The sequence below is a fragment of the Balaenoptera borealis genome (assembly GCF_965194805.1).
Source record: "Balaenoptera borealis genome assembly, chromosome: 7".
Lineage (NCBI taxonomy): Eukaryota > Metazoa > Chordata > Mammalia > Artiodactyla > Balaenopteridae > Balaenoptera > Balaenoptera borealis.
This window is the reverse complement of record NC_138864.1, coordinates 114,063,119-114,082,950: the sequence shown is the minus strand read 5'-3', so window position 1 is coordinate 114,082,950 and position 19,832 is coordinate 114,063,119. Positions and strand designations below refer to the sequence as shown.

Below are 19,832 nucleotides of genomic sequence, written 5' to 3'. Positions count from 1 at the left end.
TATATGGCCTTTATTATATTGAGGTAGGTTCCCTCTATGCCCATTTTCTGGAGAGTTTTTATCATAAATGTGTGTTGAATTTTGTCAAAAGCTTTTTCTGCATCTATTGAGGTGATCATATGGTTTTTATTCCTTAAGTTGTTAATATGGTATATCACATTGATTGATTTGTGTATATTGAAGAATCCTTGCATCCCTGGACAAATCCCTCTTGATCATGATGTATGATCCTTTTAATGTGTTGTTGGATTCTGTTTGCTACTATTTTGTTCAGGATTTTTGTATCTATGTTCATCAGTGATATTGGTCTATAATTTTCTTTTTTTGTGATATCGTTTTCTGGTTTTGGTAGCAGGGTGATGGTGGCTTTGTGGAATGGATTTGGGAGTGTTTCTCCCTCTGCAATTTTTTGGAAGCTTTTGAGAAGGATCAGTGTTAGTTCTTCTCTAAATGTTTGATAGAATTCGCCTGTGAAGCCATCTGGTCCTGGACTTTTGTTTGTTGGAAGATTTTTAATTACAGTTTCAATTTCATTACTTGTGATAGGTCTGTTTATATTTTCTAATTCTTCCTGGTTCAGTCTTGAAAAATTGTACCTTTCCAAGAATTTGTCCATTTCTTCGTGGTTGTCCATTTTATTGGCATATAGTTGTTTATAGTAGTCTCTTATAATCCTTTGTATTTCTGCGGTGTCAGTTGTGATTTCTCCTTTTTCATTTCTAATTTTATTGATTTGTGTCCTCTCCCTTTTTTTTTTCTTGATGAGTCTGGCTAAGGGTTTTTCAATTTTGTTTATCTTCTCAAAGAAACAGCTTTTAGTTTTATTGGTCTTTGCTATTGTTTTCTTTGTTTCTATTTCATTTATTTCTGCTCTGATCTTTGTGATTTCTTTCCTTCTACTGACTTTGGGTTTTCTTTGTTCTTCTTTCTGTAGTTGTTTTAAGTGTAGGGTTAGATTGTTTATTTGAGATTTTTCTTGTTTCTTGAGGTGAAATTGAATTGCTATAAACTTCCCTCTTAGAACTGCTTTTGCTGCGTCCCATAGGTTTTGGGTCATCTTGTTTTCATTGTCATTTGTTTCTATGTAGTTTTTTTTTCCTTCTTTGATTTCTTCAGTGATCCCTTGGTTACTTAGTAGCGCACTGTTTAGCCTCCTTGTATTCGTGATTTTTACAGGTTTTTTTTTTTCCCTGTAATTGATTTCCAATCTCATAGTGTTGTAGTCAGAAAAGATGCTTGATACGATTTCAGTTTTCTTAACTTTTCTGGGGCTTGATTTGTGACCCAGGGTGTGATCTATCCTGGAGAATGTTCCATGGGCACTTGAGAAGAAAGTATATTCTGCCACTTTTGGGTGGAATATTCTATAAATATCAATTAAATCTATCTGGTCTGTTGTGTCATTTAAAGCTTGTGTTTCCTTATTTATTTTCTGTTTGGATGATCTGTCCATTGGTGTAAGTGGGGTGTTAAAGTCCCCTACTATTATTGTGTTACTGTCAATTTCTCCTTTCCTCGTTGTTAGCATTTGCCTTATGTATTCAGGTGCTCCTATGTTGGGTGCATAAACATTTATAATTGTTATATCTTCTTCTTAGATTGATCCTTTGATCATCATGTAGTGCCCCTCCTTATCTCTTTTAATAATTTTTAATTTAAAGTCTATTTTATCGGATACGAATATTGCTACTCCAGCTTTCTTTTGAATTCCATTTGTATGGAATATCTTTTTCCATCCCTTCACTTTCAGTCTGTATGTGTCCCTAGGTCTGAAGTGGGTCCCTTTTAGACAGTATATATATGTATGTTCCTGTTACCATTTTCTTAATTGTTTTGGGTTTGTTTTTGTGGGTCTTTTTCTTCTCTTGTGTTTCCCACCTAGAGAAGTTTCTTTAGCATTTGTTGTAAAGCTGGTTTGGTGGTGCTAAATTTCCTAGTTTTTTCTTGTCTGAAAAGCTTTTGATTTCTCCATCGAATCTGAATGAGATCCTTGCTGGGTAGAGTAATCTTGGTTGTAGGTTCTTCTCTTTCATCACTTTAAGTATATCCTGCCACTCCCTTCTGGCCTGCAGAGTTTCTGCTGAAAAATCAGCTGATAACCTGATGGGGATTCCTTTGTATGTTAATTTTTTTTTCCCTTGCTGCTTTTAATATTTTTTCTTTGAATTTAATTTTTGTTAGTTTGATTAATATGTGTCTTGGTGTGTTTTTCCTAGGGTTTATCCTGTATGGGACTCTCTGTGCTTCCTGGACTTGGGTGACTATTTCTTTTCCCATGTTAAGGAAGTTTTCGACTATAATCTCTTCAAATATTTTCTCAGACCTTTTCTTTTTCTCTTCTTCTTCTGGGACCCCTATAATTCGAATGTTGTTGTGTTTAGTGTTATCCCAGAGGTCTCTGAGACTGTCCTCAATTCTTTTCATTCTTTTTTCTTTATTCTGCTGCTCGGCAGTTATTTCTACCATTTTGTCTTCCAGCTTACTTATTTGTTCTTCTGCCTCAGTTATTCTGTTATTGATTTCTTCTAGTGTATTTTTCATTTCAGTTATTGTGTTGTTCATCTCTGTTTGTTTGTTCTTTAGTTCTTCTAGATCTTTGTTAAACATTTCTTGTATTTTCTCAATCCGTGTCTCCATTTTGTTACCGAAGTTCTGGATCATCTTTACTATCATTACTCTGAATTCTTTTTCAGGTTGATTGCCTATTTCCTCTTCATTTATTTGGTCTTGTAGCTATTTACTTTGCTCCTTCATCTGTGACATATTTTTTTGCCGTCTCATTTTTTTTTTTTTTTTTATGAGTGGGATTGTGTTCCTGTCTTACTGGTTGTTTGGCCTGAGGCTTCCAGCACTGGAGTTTGTAGGCTGTTGGGTAGAGCTGGGTCTTGGTGCTGAGATGAGGAACTCTGTGAGACCTCACTCCGATGAATATTCCCTGGGGTCTGAGGTTCTCTGTTAGTCCAGTGGTTCGGACTCGGAGCTCCCACCGCAGGAACTTCGGCCCAACCCTGGCTTGTGAACCAAAATCCCACAAGCTGCATGGGGTGGTGGTTCACTTGGGGGTTCCTCCCGTCTCCTCGGGCATCAGGATCCCCCACCAGTGGCCGGCAAGCACCCTAGTTGTGAGGAGATGCTAACTTGGCGTCTTCCCACACCACCCTAGTCTCAACCAATTAATTAAATTGCATTCTGGATTATGAGGCATTTAAACAAACAGAAATAGGGGAAGGAGGTTAATGGATGCCAGGGTGAAGCCTGAGAGGGGAACCAGGGCAGGGCTCATGTTTTGGCTGGGAAGAAGTAATGGGTAGTATAATCCTCAGGGCTGAGGATTGCCAGTCAACTCCACAATTTCTTTTGTATTTCTTTACCTAAATTTGTCAAAGCTTTTCATTTTCTTAGTCTGCTAGGGCTGCTGTAATAAAATGCCATAGCCTGGTGACTTAAACCATAGAGACCTATTTTCTCTCAGTTCTGGAGGCTGGAAAGTCCATGATCAAGGTGCCGGCTGATTTGGTTTTTGGTGAGAGCTCTCTTCCTGGCTTGTAGACTGCTGTGTTCATGCTGTGTCCTCAAAGGGGGAGAGAGAGTGAGCTTGAGAGTGCTCTATGGTGTCTCTTCTTATAAGGACACTAATCCCATCATGAGGTTCCCACCCTCATGACCCCATCTAACCATAATTACCTCCAAAGAAGACCCATCTCCAGATACCATCACACTGGGGATTAAGGCTTCAACATATGAATTTGGGGGACACCCAAACATTTAGTCTATGACAATCATGTTAGCCCAAATTTCAAACATGTTGAAACTCAAGTGCTTCTTAGAGGGTTAACCCTTTAATTAATTATTAGTCATTTATACCAAAGTACCAAGAAAGATCTAAGAGTATGTTTTGATAGGAGGGTCAGAGAAGTGATTAAGAAAGCTAGGATAAGAAAGGTAGGATATAGAATAAGGGAAATAAATTTGTCCTCAGTCAACCGAGGAATACTACTGCTAGGAATTAGGAAGCACATTGAATCCAACTAGGTAGGGGCAAAGAGAAAAGTGGTTTTGTTTGTTGGATCTATGCGCTACTCATGGAAAGGTTAAAACATGGATGGTTTTGAAATATATTGAATCTGGTACTAAGGACATTCAACTTTTTGGTTCCACAGAGAACAAAACTCTAATGCTCACTAACCACATATGGTTATTTAAACTTTAAATTAATCAAATAAGATAAAAACTCAGTTCCTCAGTCATGCAGGCCACATTTCAAATACTCGATATGACATGTGGCTAGTGGCTCCTGCATTGGACATGCAGAAAGGTCTGTTGGACATTGCTGCTCTAGAGATTTCTGAGGCCCAGATAAGGCAGAGAGATCATCCTGCTGCTTGTTATATAAACACACACGCAAACAAGTACATATGCCATGACAAGCCAAAGGGTTATGACTGCTCAATATGCCGTGTCCATTGCTTGAGATGGATCGCAGCAGTAGGTGTCATTTGGGGGCTTTTGATGACTTCTCTACTGTTTTCCCTCATTTTCCTATTTGATGCTAAGTTCTACTTTTGTCTAATTCACAGAAAACATCAGAGAATATGCAGTGAACTTTGGCACCACTATCATTAAAATCAGTTGCCACAGATAGGTTGTATTTCTTATTTTCAATTCTGAAATACTATACATATATATACACATATATATATGTATATATACACACACACACATACATACACACATAAATACACACATGTTCTGTTCATAAATGTTCATACATATATATACACACACCTATACATACATATACACACATATATATACACACACCTATACCCCTATATATATATATACACAGATACACACATATATGCACATATGTATGTATATAAAATGATTAGTAGTAAAATGGGCATTCATGTACCTCCCACCCAGATTAAGAAACAGAACAAGTATCTCCCCTTATCCCTCTCCTACTAAGATAACCCCGGTATACAGATTTTTGTACTTGCCATTCTCTTCATAGGTATATATTTGTCACCAATATATGCATCCCTAATTCAGATAGAGTGGTTTTGAAACAGCAAGTAGCAATCCTAAACCTCCCTCTGCAAGGAAGCGATGATGCTTTCACTTTTAGTTGAAGGCTTTCGAGAGAGCTGAAAAGAGTCTCAGGATTACTGTCTGGCTTTGGCTTCCCTGAGAGTGCCCATGAGCCCATTCTACGAGGATTTAGTGGGCAGGGTCATGACTGCATTCTGGAAAGCATTTGGCAGGGTGTTAAGGTGGGTTCTAGCTATCAAGTGGAACTATGGTTAGAGGGGATGGAATTCTTTGAATTTTTCTGCCTCACCGTGACCTAACTCTTTCTCACAAGAACAGGTTAAGGCAGAGCACATCTGGGGGTGATTGTAAGAAACTGGTTCAGACTCACTTAGACATTCTATCCTTTGGTTGAAAAATAACTCTCCAATGTTGATGAGACTCAATGTTGACAGCTCTCTACATCTCTGCCTATTGAGTCAGAGTGCCCCAATATATCTGTCACCCTAGACTCTTCTAGCCCAATCCCTTGGAGGGGTATTTTTTAAAAATCTTTTCTTTGTTGGATTCCCCATTTGTTATATCCCCTGTATTCCTCATTCTTGTTGCAAACTCAACTTTTGTGGGTGCACATTCTGCAGTAACTTTTTAGTAGAGGGTGTGTCCTTTATTCAATCCTTGGACTAGTTTGATAGTTTGGATTATGCGTAAAAGTCTTATAATTCTGAACACATTGTTTCATTGGTTCTCTGACTGTACAGTTGCCTTTGAGAAGTTTAAAACAGTCTAATCCCTGATCCTTTCTTTGCCATCTAGTTTTTCCTATTTGGAAACTTGTAGACTCTTCTATTTGTTCCCAATATTCTTAAACTTCAAAATAAAATGTCTTCCTATTGTTCTTTTGTTATTGTACTTGTTGGGCCATTTCAAGTGGGAAACTGATGTTCTTCAGTTCTAAGAAATAGTCTTGATTTTTTGTTTGTTTCTGATAATTACTCCTCTCTATTTTTCTCTGGTTTTTAGAACTCCTATTATTGGAATGTTGGACCACTGGGCCAGTCCTATTGTTCCTACCTTTTCCCTCCCATTTTATGCCTCTTTTTATTTTTGCTCTTCTTTTGTGGAGATTTCCTCAACTTCATCTTCTAACCTTTCTATTAAACTCTATTCTATCAAATTTCAAGGACTTGTTTGTTCTCTGAATGATGCTTCTTTTCCTTTTTCTTCTTCATATTCTTCATCTTTTAATACAATCATGTTTATATTTCATGGATGGAATATTTTCTCTTAACTCTGAGGATTCCCCAGAGAAGAGTCTTCAGATCTCTTTCTAAGAAGGTAGGGTTCTGCTGCCAGCTTTTGGAGAGTCTAGTGAGAGAAGAAAGTTGGGGATCTCTGCATTCTGTAGATGATCAGTTAATCCCCATTTTCTGTAAAGTAACTCCACCTACCAAGAGTGGGTGGTGGAATCTAGTGATTTAATATCCAGTGCTTCTTATTTTAGCTGCAACTGATGTTGCCAGTTTGCACATCTCCGAGGGTTTTGCAGTGTAAATTAGTTCTTATCCATCCCCACCCATAGTCTAGGATTAGACTCTATAGGGGCTCTGAGTCAGTTACCAATTTTCCATATGCTTTATTCATTACCATTTTCTCCTCACTGTTTCTCCTCTTTCTTTGTTGGTTTATGTCTTTTTAAAATTCATGTGCTGTAATTTAGTAGCATTTCTGGTGCAAGAGAAGTAAGTATGTGTTAAATCTGCCTTCTTAATCTAGAAACCAGCTTGTTCTTTATTGCTTAGTTAGAACTTGTAAACTCCGTTTGACCCCTGCAATAAAAGTTCCATTATGTACTATAGGTTGAGTATTGGCTGATGCTTATTGGAGTCAAATAAAATCTCTAAGGCTAAAATCAGATGAATCATCAAGATCAGGAATAGTAATGCTGATGCTTGGGTGATAAGTAGTCTCACTGCTCCCAATTAAGATGAAGGAAACTTCAGTGAGGTTTGGCAGTTGGTTGTCAGCAGTGTAAAAGGAAGGTGGTAATTTTCCACAAGTTTCTGGTTTCTCTTCACCATGTAAAGTCTCAAATGGAAGTGTCAGATTACAGTATTTTTGTACTACAGTTATCTTTACCCTCAAAGAAAGAGTAGATGTTAGTTTTAAGTAAACAGGATATAACTTATGGAACTACTACCAGCTAATCCTTGTAGTATGATAAATTGAAAGACAGATGATTGGATGTATCCATTTTCTAGCTCAGGATGCTCAAAATTTAGTAAAGGGAGTGAGGGAAGACTAACATTGACTAACATCTGGTTATTCATTTTTAAATATAGTATTGTATTTAATCTTCACAAAATCCTAGAAGATACCTATTCTAAATACTATAGCCTTCAATCCAAGAATCAAAGGAATTGAGGAAGTTGCAAGACCAAACAGCAAACATGAGTAATTTGTAAGACCAAAGTAGCACTGGGGTTTGAATCCAAGAGAGAATGACTGTGAATTCTTTCTGTACCTTCATAGGATAAATTTGACAACAGTTGTCAGTAATCATGCTATGAAATTGTGGTATAGGATGCCTTTTTTTTTTTTTTTAACCCCATTTGAATAGCTAATATCAATCAAATACACCATTTCTCTTAATCAGCTTCTTGAGGAATAAGCAAAGTTGCTGATTTTATACCCTTAGTAGAAATGAATGACACATCTTTGAAAACTTTTCCCTAGACATTCATTATTTTAGGTCTCCAATCTCTAATTGTAGTTTAAAATATCTGCTACCAAGTATATTGGATTTATGGCCAGACTAACTTCAAGCATTGATAGTCAGAGGTGTTGACCAAATTCCTGCATTTCCATATAATGTGTCTCCTCATTTAAGTAAATAGGTAAATATTAATGAAATTTTATTTCTCTACATTTGCACATTTGAAATTAAGAGAAAGATTCTAACATGGATTCTCATGATAATTATAACTGTATTCTATTTCCACAACCTTTGATTTACTTTCTAGGCCAAAATTCTAGGTTTTCCTCATCATTCCTCAAGTATTAGAAATCCTTATTCTTCTCCTACCTAAGTAGGTCACCTTATTTGGACCTATTTAATAGTCTAGCTGAGGATGATTACTTTAGTCACTACTATTAGGGATCTCTTTATTGAATTTCCCTTTCATTCCTTTCAAAGATGCATGATTACCATACTGAAGACTTTTTGGATATTTCTGTATATATTCAAAAAAGGAGAAAAAGTATTTTTCCAGATTATTATTCCCCCAAACATGTGATACTTACATGGTTCCTCACCCTTTTGCTTGCTGTTCTCTTGCTTAGCTTCTGGAAGAATAGGCAAAGGCAAGCTCCAACCCAATGCACACTCTCTACTCCTGCTCCAAATTCTTCTTCTTTGTCTATCCTGGAAAGTAGACTTAGCTCTTAAAGACACACTTTCTCTTTCTCACTTGAACAGGCCCTAAGCCTGTCTTCCTCCTCCCCCCTCCCCATCTTTTTTTTTTTTTTTAAACAAACTTTTATTGAATATCTACCAGACATTGGGGTTGTAAAAGGAAATAAGTCTTATTCCTGTGGTGAGAGAGTCCATACTGATTCATAGGCTTACGTAGTTCTGCAAGATGATGGATGCCTTCCAGCTTGTGTTTGAAGCACTTTGGGAACCTAAAGGTATGAGGTAGTGGTATTGATCTCCCTAGTGGAACCAATCTAGGAGGTAATGTTGAGAAGCAAGCTCTATATCTTTTTCTCTAGACAACTCTTGCTTCTCTAAGAGACCAGTGGGGCTCCATATCCTTCAGAGAGCCTAAAATCTACCCTCCAGGCAAGACTTAGTCCCTCTCTCCTATAGTTTTCAAGTGACTAAGTTCATACATTTACCATAGCCTATGTTTCATTTATTATTTTTTATATGTGTGTCTTTTCTACAACTTGGTGAGTTCCTCAGGATTTTCCCATGCATTTAAATCTATTTTATTCTCTGTATAATTCATTTTTAAAGCCCTAGCACTTTGCATTTTCAGACCTATTTATTGATGATGAGGCTTTAAAAATTCAATGAGTGAAAGATTTTTAAAAATCTTTAGTGGACACCACTGTCCTGTCATCTCCTTGTTGATCTCTAGTTGGTTGCTTCAAGATTTTGAAATATTTTTTAAATCATGGGTTTAATAGTATAACTGAATTTTTAAAATCAGAAATGTACACATACAATTTTTGAAGTTTTGGGAAGGAGACTATTTTCAGTCTTTCAGGAATCTTATGGTTATATCTGAAGTAGGAGTTTCTATCCACTAAAGCCATTGTATGACATTTACCACCACCTAAAAAAGGTATTTAAGGCATGTAACAGCTTCTCCTCATTGTTTTCTGAAGCCCTGCTGCTACCACATTTACACTGACCATCTTTAAAATCAGTTGGATTTTTAAGCTATGAACCTTCTAGAAGCTTTTTTTTTTTTAATGTTTCTTGCCTATTTCATTCTGGCATTGGCCACCAGGTAACAACAGTGCCTTGAGTAGCTTGTGTCTCTTAAATAGGGAACTGTTGCAAAGTGACATAAAGATTAAGCCCCATGCATTTAAGAGGGAAAGAGGTAAGTGTCCAGAATCATGATTTTTTAATTCCTCTCTGGTACTTTGGCTCTTGCAAATGCAGGCATAAATTAGCAGCTGGCTGTGAACAGCCTCTGGCCCTGTCAGTCTACTGTTTCCATGACATTATACCTCTTATCAGGGACACTAAGACAAAATGAAATGAAGGCTGGCCAGGTGGCAAGGGGCAACATGGATCATGCAAGGAAAGAATATGAAAACTGCATAAGTAAAGAGACTGAGCTCATAGAAGAAGTGCCGGGAGATAGTGAAATATCCCAAAAAAACAACTATATTTATGAGAGGTCTTTTTTAACCATAAAAAATGCATTTATGCCAAAATAGAAAAATCAAATATGTTATTTTAGACTTTTCTCTTTCCTTCACCCTTAGCCATCCCTCTGGGTATTCTAGTTGTGCGTGGAGACTGTGATTTGGAGACTTGCCGTATGTACATAGATCGCCTGCAGGAGGTGAGTTTCTTTAGCCAATAATTTACTCTGCTCAGTTTTCCATTTTTGTCAGTAATTATCAGCCATCTATATTTACTTCTAAGATGATGCATTTGGGGAGGAAATGGAAATATGGTGGCCTTGTCTTTCTTGTCTCTTAAGCATACACTGCATCTTCTCCCTCCCCATCCCCACTGCTGTTTTTCCTCCTCGGGTGGTTGGAGTGGGAAAGGATTGATTGGGTTAAGTACAGCACCATGTTGCTCCAGTGTGATCCATAACTATAGCCTGGAACTCCTTGTCTTGCCAGACAGCTCACCTGTGTTTTTTGAACTATACAGAATTTCAAAGGGCACTGATAAATAATAAAGGAAAACAGATTTGGCCTTACTTAATGTTTTGCATCTAGTACAGACTTCTGTCAGAGACAGCTAGATTTGTTTTTAAATGTAACTTCTACAGGAAAGAAAAACCTAGATTTCAAAAGAATTTGTGTCAGAACACAAAGGAATAATCTATTATTTTTTTTCTCAATCTGGTCTTACCATAGAGAAAGAGAAAGGAGGAGGTCTCATATGTGACATTCCCATGAACTTGAACTGCACCAGCAAAGCCAGGAGAACCCAGATCCATCACTGCAGTGGTCATGGGTTGTTTTTGCAAAATTTCAAGGGAGAGTATTCAGTGTCTTGTTCTACAAACGGCAAAAAGCATAAACAGCCACTTCTTTGTTTCTTGGTGAAAGATGCACATTAGAATCACTTTTCTGGGATGTGGTCTAGACATTTATATTTTTAAAGCTGTTGCGTGATTTTGATAAATACCCCAAGATGAGCAACTCACTTCCAGACAACACATTATACATAAGTAAATATCACAAATAAAGAAGATATATAGTGTTTAAAATCCCTTCAAATTGTAGCTACTTAGCTTTGAACATTAGAGTCTGTTTCTCTTGGTGGAAATAAACTCAGGTAGGAGGCATAAAGGAATGTAAAAATTACTAATTTTTCTCTTCAGCATTGTGAAGGATAGAGATGGAACTGGGAATGTAGAATATTTTGAGATAGTTGCCAAACTGTGAATACTAATAAGGGTGAGAGAAGAAAAGTCAACAAAGTTTATACTTGTGGCTTCATTTGGCTATTTTTACCGAAGATAAATTTAACGTGTTAAAATTTGTGAACTTTTTAACATGTGACTCAGGTCCAAATCAATCCTAGAACATATAGTAACTCATTTTTTCAAAATAATGTTGGTCTTTTATTGTGGAACTTCCCTCAAAAAAAAGCCTGCAATAAAAAAAAGTGACTCATAATTGATACCAAGCTTTTTTTTTTTTTTTAAACACTTGGGTAACTTAAGATTCCACAGTAGCAAAATATATGACTGATGAATTGATTTTGTTGAAAATTAACTTACTGTTATGCTTATCACACCAATATTCAACAACTAAAAGTAGGATTCTGAAAAAAAAAAAAAAGGAAAGAGCAAGCACAAATAAAGAAGAAAAGTTTTAAACTTGGGCTCAGAGAGTGAGTTGATAAAGCCTTTGGGAAGCAGCTACCCAGGTAGCCAGGATTGCTGACATCTGTAAATAGAATCACTATGCTCGTTAACAAGGAAGCCTGCAGGACATGACAGTGGTGACAATTTAGTTATAAAACTTTATAAAGGGAGCCTGGCTCTCAGAATCTTCCAGTAAAGCCTCATTAATTTCAACCCTGTTAATTTGCACTTCGTGATAATGCAGAGGTGGGCAGTGATTTTTTCTTTTCAGTCTATGAAATCTTGTGTTTGCCAAGCAACTTATCAGTATAAACACAATTATCATGACAGTATGTTTTTGGTCTTAGATAAATAAATTCTTCCTAAGTGCCTAAGGGGACTTAAGTAGCTTACTGCACAAGCCAAAAGTCCAGGTGCAAGTTAAATAGGACCCCCATTTATTACAACAAAATTGCCTGTCTTTTACTTTTGGTCTTCTCTATCCTTGAAATTATATCACTTACCTCTAAACGCTATTTAGGATTTATAAGTTTCAATAGCTAAATGGCCTTTCTTCTCTTAGTCCAACTGGGTGTGCTTTTATTATTCTTGGCATTATCTTCGTTGTTTAACCTTGGGGGACTGGGGAGAGTAAGATGCTTTCCAGATGGGCTTAATAATATAAAATTGGGCGTTTAGTTGATGGAGTTGAGGCAGCTTGTTCAAACTAATCTTACGGTGTATGGGTTTTGTTTTGTTTTTTTTTTCCATTTTCTCATTAGGACCTGCAGTCAGTTTCTTCTGGCTTCCAGAGAGTTCATTACCAGGTAACATATAATTGACTCTCCTTGTTTCTTACATTCCATCCAAAAGAAGTCCATCTTTCAATTAATGTTTCATTTGGATTAGAGTCTACATCTTCCCCTAGGGATAGAGTTCACTCCAAGAACCAAGATGAAGTTGGCATTCTGATTATTTTGCATTTTCCTGCAAAATGGACGGTCCTAGTCTAGTGCAAACTTGGGCTGTGGCTGTTCTCCCAGACCATTTAGGAAAGATTATAAAATGAAGTGCTTTCAGTGACAAATACTAGAAAACTCAACTCAATCTAGCTTGGCAGGGCGTCCGCTGGTTCACATCAGCACGAAGTTCAGATGCAGGTGGAGTTTATGTACCATTTGGCCACGATTCATAGTTCATTTTTCTGTTGGTTTTTCTGCTCTGTTCTCCTCTTTTTGTCACATTTCACCTCTGGACAAGATGTTTTCCTGGTCCAAGATGGCTGCCAGTAGCAACCGGGGCTGTGTGTTTCTCATTCACATCCAGGAAAGTAAATTCCCTGCTTCTGCAACCATGAAAGCAACTTTCTAAAATGCAATCTATTTGTCCCATCCTGATCTCTTGGACAGGATCCAATAAACCCAGCCTGCCTCTCTCTAATAACCCACATCCGGTTCCTGGGGGAACGCTCAGTTACCCTTTGCCCCAACACTCTTTGGGAGTGCAGTCTCTTCCCCACTTTCCCACCCTTACTGTGCAGTACAAGCCTCTCCAGCTGTCCTTTTCCCATTAGATTTCCCAGGCGTGATTTAGATACCAATGCACAGCATCACCCCAAACTGTAAGGGGCGCATGCGAAGCTGTCTGAGTTGCCCCATAAAAGCCCTTCTCTCTGAGAAGCCCAGTACCCTTGCCGGCTAGGAGGGGTGTGTGGGAGTAACAGCATGCTAATGACACCCTCCAAATAATTCTTCTCCTAGACCCTCTATACCTCCCTCCATGTGGGGGAAGGACTTAAAATGTCTAAATCTGGTAGCACCTCACTTCGGGTTTTGGTGTTATTACACTACACCTGAAACTCCTAGTTAAGCATCCTTTTGCCAAAACAGCAAAAAACAACTATTAAATAAAACCTCTGTGCCTTGTAGCCTCTAGGTGACTTTCATCCCCTGCCAGTCGATAGCCTGTACCCTCAGTCAAAGCAGCCTAATTATCCTGAGGCTGGATGACAAAAATGGCCTTGGTGTTCTTGTTTGTATGTTTATTGCTCAAAGTACCCTACTATTCCAGAGTCCTGTCTTTCATCTGGCTGCAATAGAAAGGATGACAATTCACTTAGGGTGTGTTTACAATGAGAAAATAAAGTCTACTTCTCGGACTGTTTTTAACCAACCATTAGAAGGCAAATTTCTACTTTATTTTTTAGATAGAGCACATGTCTTGTATCCATTATTTGCATATTTACCTGGAGCCACTATCTAGGTGTCATTTTATTTTTTATAGTATTTTTAAAGTCAGAGCTGATTTCCACCCTTTAAGGATTGGCACTGGTAGCTATAAGATTTTAAGAGTTTTTTTTTTTTTAGAATTTTTAATTTTTACACATGGACATTTTAAACCTTTGCAGTTAAACGGAAGTATCTAAAACATTTATTCTGATTAGTTTTATGAAACTGATACATTTATTTATTATCCTGGCTTATTCAATGTAGTCATTTTGGCATAAGAGTTTTGATATATGGATATTTTATACCATGTTTTCTTTATGCCATGTTTGTACATATCCACAGATATCAGGGGATGGTTGAGACTCTAGAATGTGATAAGGATATTTATTTATTGATTATTTGTTAATAAAAACATGCAGAAGGATTAATGGTACTTATCCGTATCAAAATCTTTCTGTTTTTTGTTTATTTGCAGTAAGGTCAAACCCTGGTGTCAAAACTGCTGCATTATAAATGTCACTTCAAAAGTGACATTTATCCTATGTGGTCAGGGCACAAAAGGTTTGTGCCCTGACCACATAGGCTAACCAATGCAGCGATCAAAGATGAGTTTCAGGAATGGTACTTCGCCCCACACCCCTCCTTGAAGAATTATAACAAGCAGGAGCCTTTTGGGTATTAAGAGAAGGTTGGAATAAGAGGTCTAGGGACACCCCAGAACTGCGCATTAAGCAGGAAGTTTAACTGAGGGAGACGGTGTTTGAATTAACATGGCCTGAGAGTAGGGAGAGGGTGGTGAGGAAATTTCCTAAGCAGAGCGACAGAGAGCTGGTTGAGGTAAGGAGTGAGGGGATATAAATTTTCCCATTTGGCTGGGATCTTGGGCAGACAGGACAAGGAATGAGTTGGAGGGATGGTGAATAAAGAGTTCTTTTTTAGCTATAGCAATTTTAATATGCCTATTAGATGCAAGAGGTTTTGGTGAGTAGAAAATTGGATGTATGACTTTCAAAGCTCATTGAAAAAATTCAGGCCTCGACGTAGAAATCTGAGGGTCATTAGCAAATGAATGGTATTTAATTGAAACTATGAGGCTGGAGATCACTCAGGGAGAGTTTGCATAAAGAAAAGGGCCCATTGTCATATCTGTCTACTGAGTGGTGAAGAAGAGCACAAGTTTAAGAGAACAATCTGTCAAAAAGGGTCATGGAAACAGATGGAAACAGATGGGCAGCTGGAAGTCAAGGAGAAGGTGGTATCATGAAAACCAAAATTGAAATGTATTTCAAAAAAGGAAGAAGTAATGAAATGTGTCAGATTGTGTGGAGAGGCTGAGATGACATAGATTGATTTCTATATTTTCCCGAGGATACGTATAAAATACATGGGGGAGGTATATTAGTTTTATGTAGAAAGTGATGAAACCAACTGGCAGGAAATTTAGCACTAGATCTTTTGTTTCCTAACGCAGAAACTGGTAATATCAGCATCTCTAGTCTGCGTCAGTGAGAGTTAGAGGGTGATTAGGAGAAAGACCTGTAAGAAACATGGACAACAAAAAGCCTTAAATGCTTTTTAATGACCTTTCTTATGTATGCAATGGAGCTAAACATACTTGAGAATTAACTGTGATGGAATGAATAAACACCAGTAAATTTAAAAACTTGAGAAATTCCAGTGGGCTCACTAATTTGCAGTTGGGATTTTAGCTGACGGTTTTCTAAGGCTAGAAAAAACTCAAGAGAAAATCAGCATTTGGCAAGGTGTACAAGTGCCCAAGACACCTTATTAGTGAGCCATATGGCATTTCCTAGGCATTTAAGCATTTCTTTGCTTTGGTTTCTTCCTTTCCCAAATTCATAGTGAATTGCCAACAAAGTACTAGGTCTCAAAAATGACACCTTGTATTAACCTAACAAGGCATAATAGGTTATACAAGAATATGTTGGATATTTATAGCCTGCTGAATATTCCTGCCTACACCATCTCTGAGGTCAAAACACGAAGGCCCCTCCATCCTAATGCATCTCATGTAACCTGTAATTGATAAGTTATAACTTGCCAGGCAAAATGCACTGTGCTTACAGATTCAGGATATTCTTGAGCTTGGCAAATAAACTAGAATTCATAGGGAAATTGGACTCTGCATACCTATTTAATAAAGATGCTTCCTGAAGCCACCTACTATGAAATTATTCCTTCTCTGCTCCCTCCCTGGACTTCTTTATATCCCTTCTTAACTCCAAGTCATAAAGTTACTAAGGAATAGAGGCAGATTCAACCATTCTAGTGACTGTCAACTGGGGGAGATTTGCCCCTCATATGAGACATTGGGCAATTTGGACATTTTTGTTTGTCATGACTAGGGGACATGGTACTACTGGAATCTATTGAGTAGAGGTCAGGGGTGCTGCTAAACACATCACAATGCACAGGACAGTCCCCTACAACAAAGAGTTATCTAGCCCCCCAAATGTCAGTCATGACGGGTTTAAGAAATCCTGCGTCATTCTGATGGCTCTCAGGGCATGACTGGGGACCAGGCAGATGAACGTGCTAGATGAAGAAAGAAAGTGGAAAGAGGAGCAGGAGGAGAAAAAGTAGTAGAGGAAAATAGAAAGAGGTATCTACGGATATGGTGGAGCCATGGAACCAGGAACGATTAGGGGTTTTGTAGACACTCAGGGTTTCCCCATTTCTATGGGGTACAATGTAGTTGGCACACAGAAGTGTGTTTTCAGAAATATTATGAGCTAATACTTTGAGGTTTTAATAAATACAGTAGGGCTCAATAATAGGTGAAAATGGATCTATTCAGGTGATTCCTCCTCTTTAAGAATTCATTTACTTAGAATAACACTAGAATGGTTGGAATGTTTCACAATAGATATAACAGTTTCAAAAAGTTCTTTCTTCCTTTAGAGCCTTTACAGATATCTTTTGCTTTCATAAGAAAACACTCTTGATCAGATCTGAGTCTACAGCTATTTGTTCATCCTCTCATCTCTTCTTTTTTTCTTTCCTGCATACGCGCTCGTCTCCTGGAGGATAGGTCCATGTTACAGTCTATCAGAGCTCTGTCTAGTCCTAGGCAAACAGCATGTGCCCACAGATATTTGATTTATTCTCCTTCCCTTCATATTGGCTGCCCTTATTCATCTCTCTCCATTATCTGAAATCTCTTCCTCCTTAATTTGTTTTCTGGATTCTAGAAGAGTCTGAATGGATGGGTTGAAACAAGTTCAAGGGAGTCCTCCTGGGAATTAATGTCTTAGGGAAGGACAGGAGTTAGTGAGGAAATTTGGTGCATGTTGTTTTTTGGGGGGGCTAGATCAAAACTGTCAGAAATGGCTCAAATGGAGAATTAAAGTAAGACTTGCCTGGGGCCAGGTCTGTTTGCTGTTACAGGTGAAGGCAAGACAGCTAACACACACACACACAGAGCTGTTGTTGTTGTTAATGGAAGACTTTCTCACCAGAAAAGGGCTCTTGAAAATGTTGGAATATCTCTCATTTCCATCTTCTACCACACCATCACTGTTTCTTCATCTTTCAAAGCTGGATTGGAAATGGGTATTCCATTTCTGCACATTCTTCTGCTGCAGGAGTTGTGGGTGGTAAAGGAGTAGGTCTGAAGAGTGAGAGTTTTGAAAGACAAAACAAAAGAGTAGCAAGTCCATTAGGTGGGATTGTAGTTGGACAGAGATGCATAAATGCATATTTCTAATCATCCCTGATGGTCTATTCACTAAGAATGAAGAGATATTGATATACAACTTGGTGATGGAAAGAGAGAAAAAAAAATGAATGAATAGATGGGTTGGGTGCAGGAAATATCAAGGCAGGAAGAGGAGAAATTTGGATGGATACATAAGAAATTTAAAAGTAGTGATTATTGAGTAGACATTGTTCAATGAAGCAGAGATTCCCAATTCAAAGGAACTTCTATTTTGCCTCTGCTTACATCTTCCCTAACTTTTATGAAAGAAAAAGAATTTCATTCGCAGTAAAGGTGTAGTTAAATGCTAGGTGAATATTGCTTAATTGGATAACCTCCTGGCGTGTATAATGGAGCTGCTGTGCAATCATTAAATCATGTGTGCATCAGCTCTGAGTAACTGAATGTAAATTAAGGGCAAGTTTGGCAAATGTGGTTCACATAATTTCCCTATCAATTACATATAATTCATGCCAGTTGACTCAAAAATATATATAAGAAATATCAGGTTTGCTTTTGTGCATGCTATATTTTTAGCATGAGAAACAGATTTTCCATTAGCATATATCAAAAGAGAAAATGCACGTATCAGGGATTTTTGAAATGAGTAGTTTTGTTAATATTATTTATTTAAAGAGCATGCAATTTTAGAAGATAGAAAGGAGCATGGTTATGTCCAAGGTTATATCATTCTGCCTACACTGTAGAGCAATGACAGTTGCATTCATCTAAATCATACCATTTATATGAAGAAAAATAACAGATCACAAAATGAGCAAGTCAAATATCTTATCTCTTTGATGAATCATTGATTTGATTATGCAGTTTGAGGGGACTGAGGAGACGAGAAGCCCTAAACTAGTACTGAAGGCTGTTGATGTGATTGTTAGTGGCACAGCTCAAGGGATTATGTGACTGTCTCCTGAAATGTAGCTGTTTCACACAATCACATTTCTTAAGTGTCTACAGTCAGATACTGTTGAAATTGTTGAGATTGTTTTCTGGCTCCATCAGAAATTGTCTTTGTACATTGACTTTAATGTGCAGCATTCACAAAGCAAACATATGTCGGACCATTCTTTTCACTGTCACTGTCAAGGATGTTGCCATGTCTATCGTAGTGGGTCCATGAGGCTATGGATCCATGGCCCCGTGAAATCCTGGGGCCAGCCTTGACCTCCTGCTAGGGGCTATTCTGTTTCCTTATATCCCCTTTTCCTGCTCAAGTCTGACTCCTGGTCTGCACTGTGTTGCTGGTCACCCTCCTGCTGCCCCTGAATCCAGGATTTCTTAATGCCAGGGTCACCCACTCTACCTGTGTGCCAGGCCCTCTGTGAGGACACAGGTTACCTGATGTAATACCTACAAGGCGTTAGCAATGTGAGTTAAGACAACACCACAGCAAGTTTTTTCTTAACCTCTATACTAACATCACTACCACTCACGTGTATTCTGATTCTCTTTTTTGAGTAGCAGAAACGGGTATAGGTAGACAAGCTGCAGGAGTTACATGAGTACAGAAGACTCTCATCACCTCTGCGGTTGTCATTAGTTGGTACCATCAGAGTATAAAGAAGTTTACAGATCTTGGCTTTGGGTTATTGTGAATTCCTTTTTGACAATCTGCTTCTCTTTATTCCTGCTCTACTTTTAATCCACCCAGTATACATTCATCTTTGATATTAAGGTCCTCAAGGTATTTCTCTCTTTTTTTTTTTTCATGGAAAGGCATTTTATTTTAAATATAGCAGTGTGTCAATCCCATGTCAGTCCCAAACTCCCAATCTATCCCTCCCCCCACCCTTCCCACCTGGTAACCATAAGTTTGTTCTCTAAGTCTATGAGTCTATTTCTGTTTTGTAAATAGGTTCATTTGTAACTATGTCTTTTTAGGTTCCACATATAAGCAATATCATATGATACTTGTCTTTCTCTGTCTGATTTACTTCACTTAGTATGATAATCTCCAGGTCCATCCACGTTGCTGCAAATGGCATTATTTCATTCTTTTTAATGGCTGAGTAATATTCCATTGTATATACATACCACATCTTCTTTATCCATTCATCTTTCAATGGACATTTAGGTTGCTTCCATGTCTTGGCTATTGTAAACAGTGCTGTAGTGAACATTGGAGTGCATGTACCCTTTCAAACCATGTTTTTCTCTGGATGTATGCCCACGAGTGGGATTGCTGGGTCATATGGTAGCTCTATTTTTAGTTTTTTAAGGAACCTCCATACTGTTCTCCATAGTGGCCATACCAATTTACATTCTCACCAACAGTGTAGGAGGGTT

General features: G+C 37.9%; 1 protein-coding gene and 1 long non-coding RNA gene across 10 annotated transcripts in view; one reads left to right on the top strand and one right to left on the bottom strand.

Moving 5' to 3' along the window:
• The window catches only part of LOC309631585, a 481,022-nt gene that overhangs the window by 38,850 nt on the left and 422,340 nt on the right, over positions 1-19,832 (bottom strand). The window lies entirely within an intron of this gene.
• Positions 1-19,832, top strand: part of DGKI (diacylglycerol kinase iota) — a 477,321-nt gene that overhangs the window by 369,651 nt on the left and 87,838 nt on the right. For 8 of the 9 annotated variants that reach the window (XM_082398061.1, XM_082398060.1, XM_082398057.1 and 5 more), the window contains 2 exons: positions 10,042-10,121; positions 12,371-12,415. In XM_082398061.1, coding sequence (XP_082254187.1) covers positions 10,042-10,121; positions 12,371-12,415 — 125 coding nt within the window. The remainder of the gene's footprint in view (positions 1-10,041; positions 10,122-12,370; positions 12,416-19,832) is intronic. The other variant, XM_082398058.1, reaches the window with a different exon arrangement.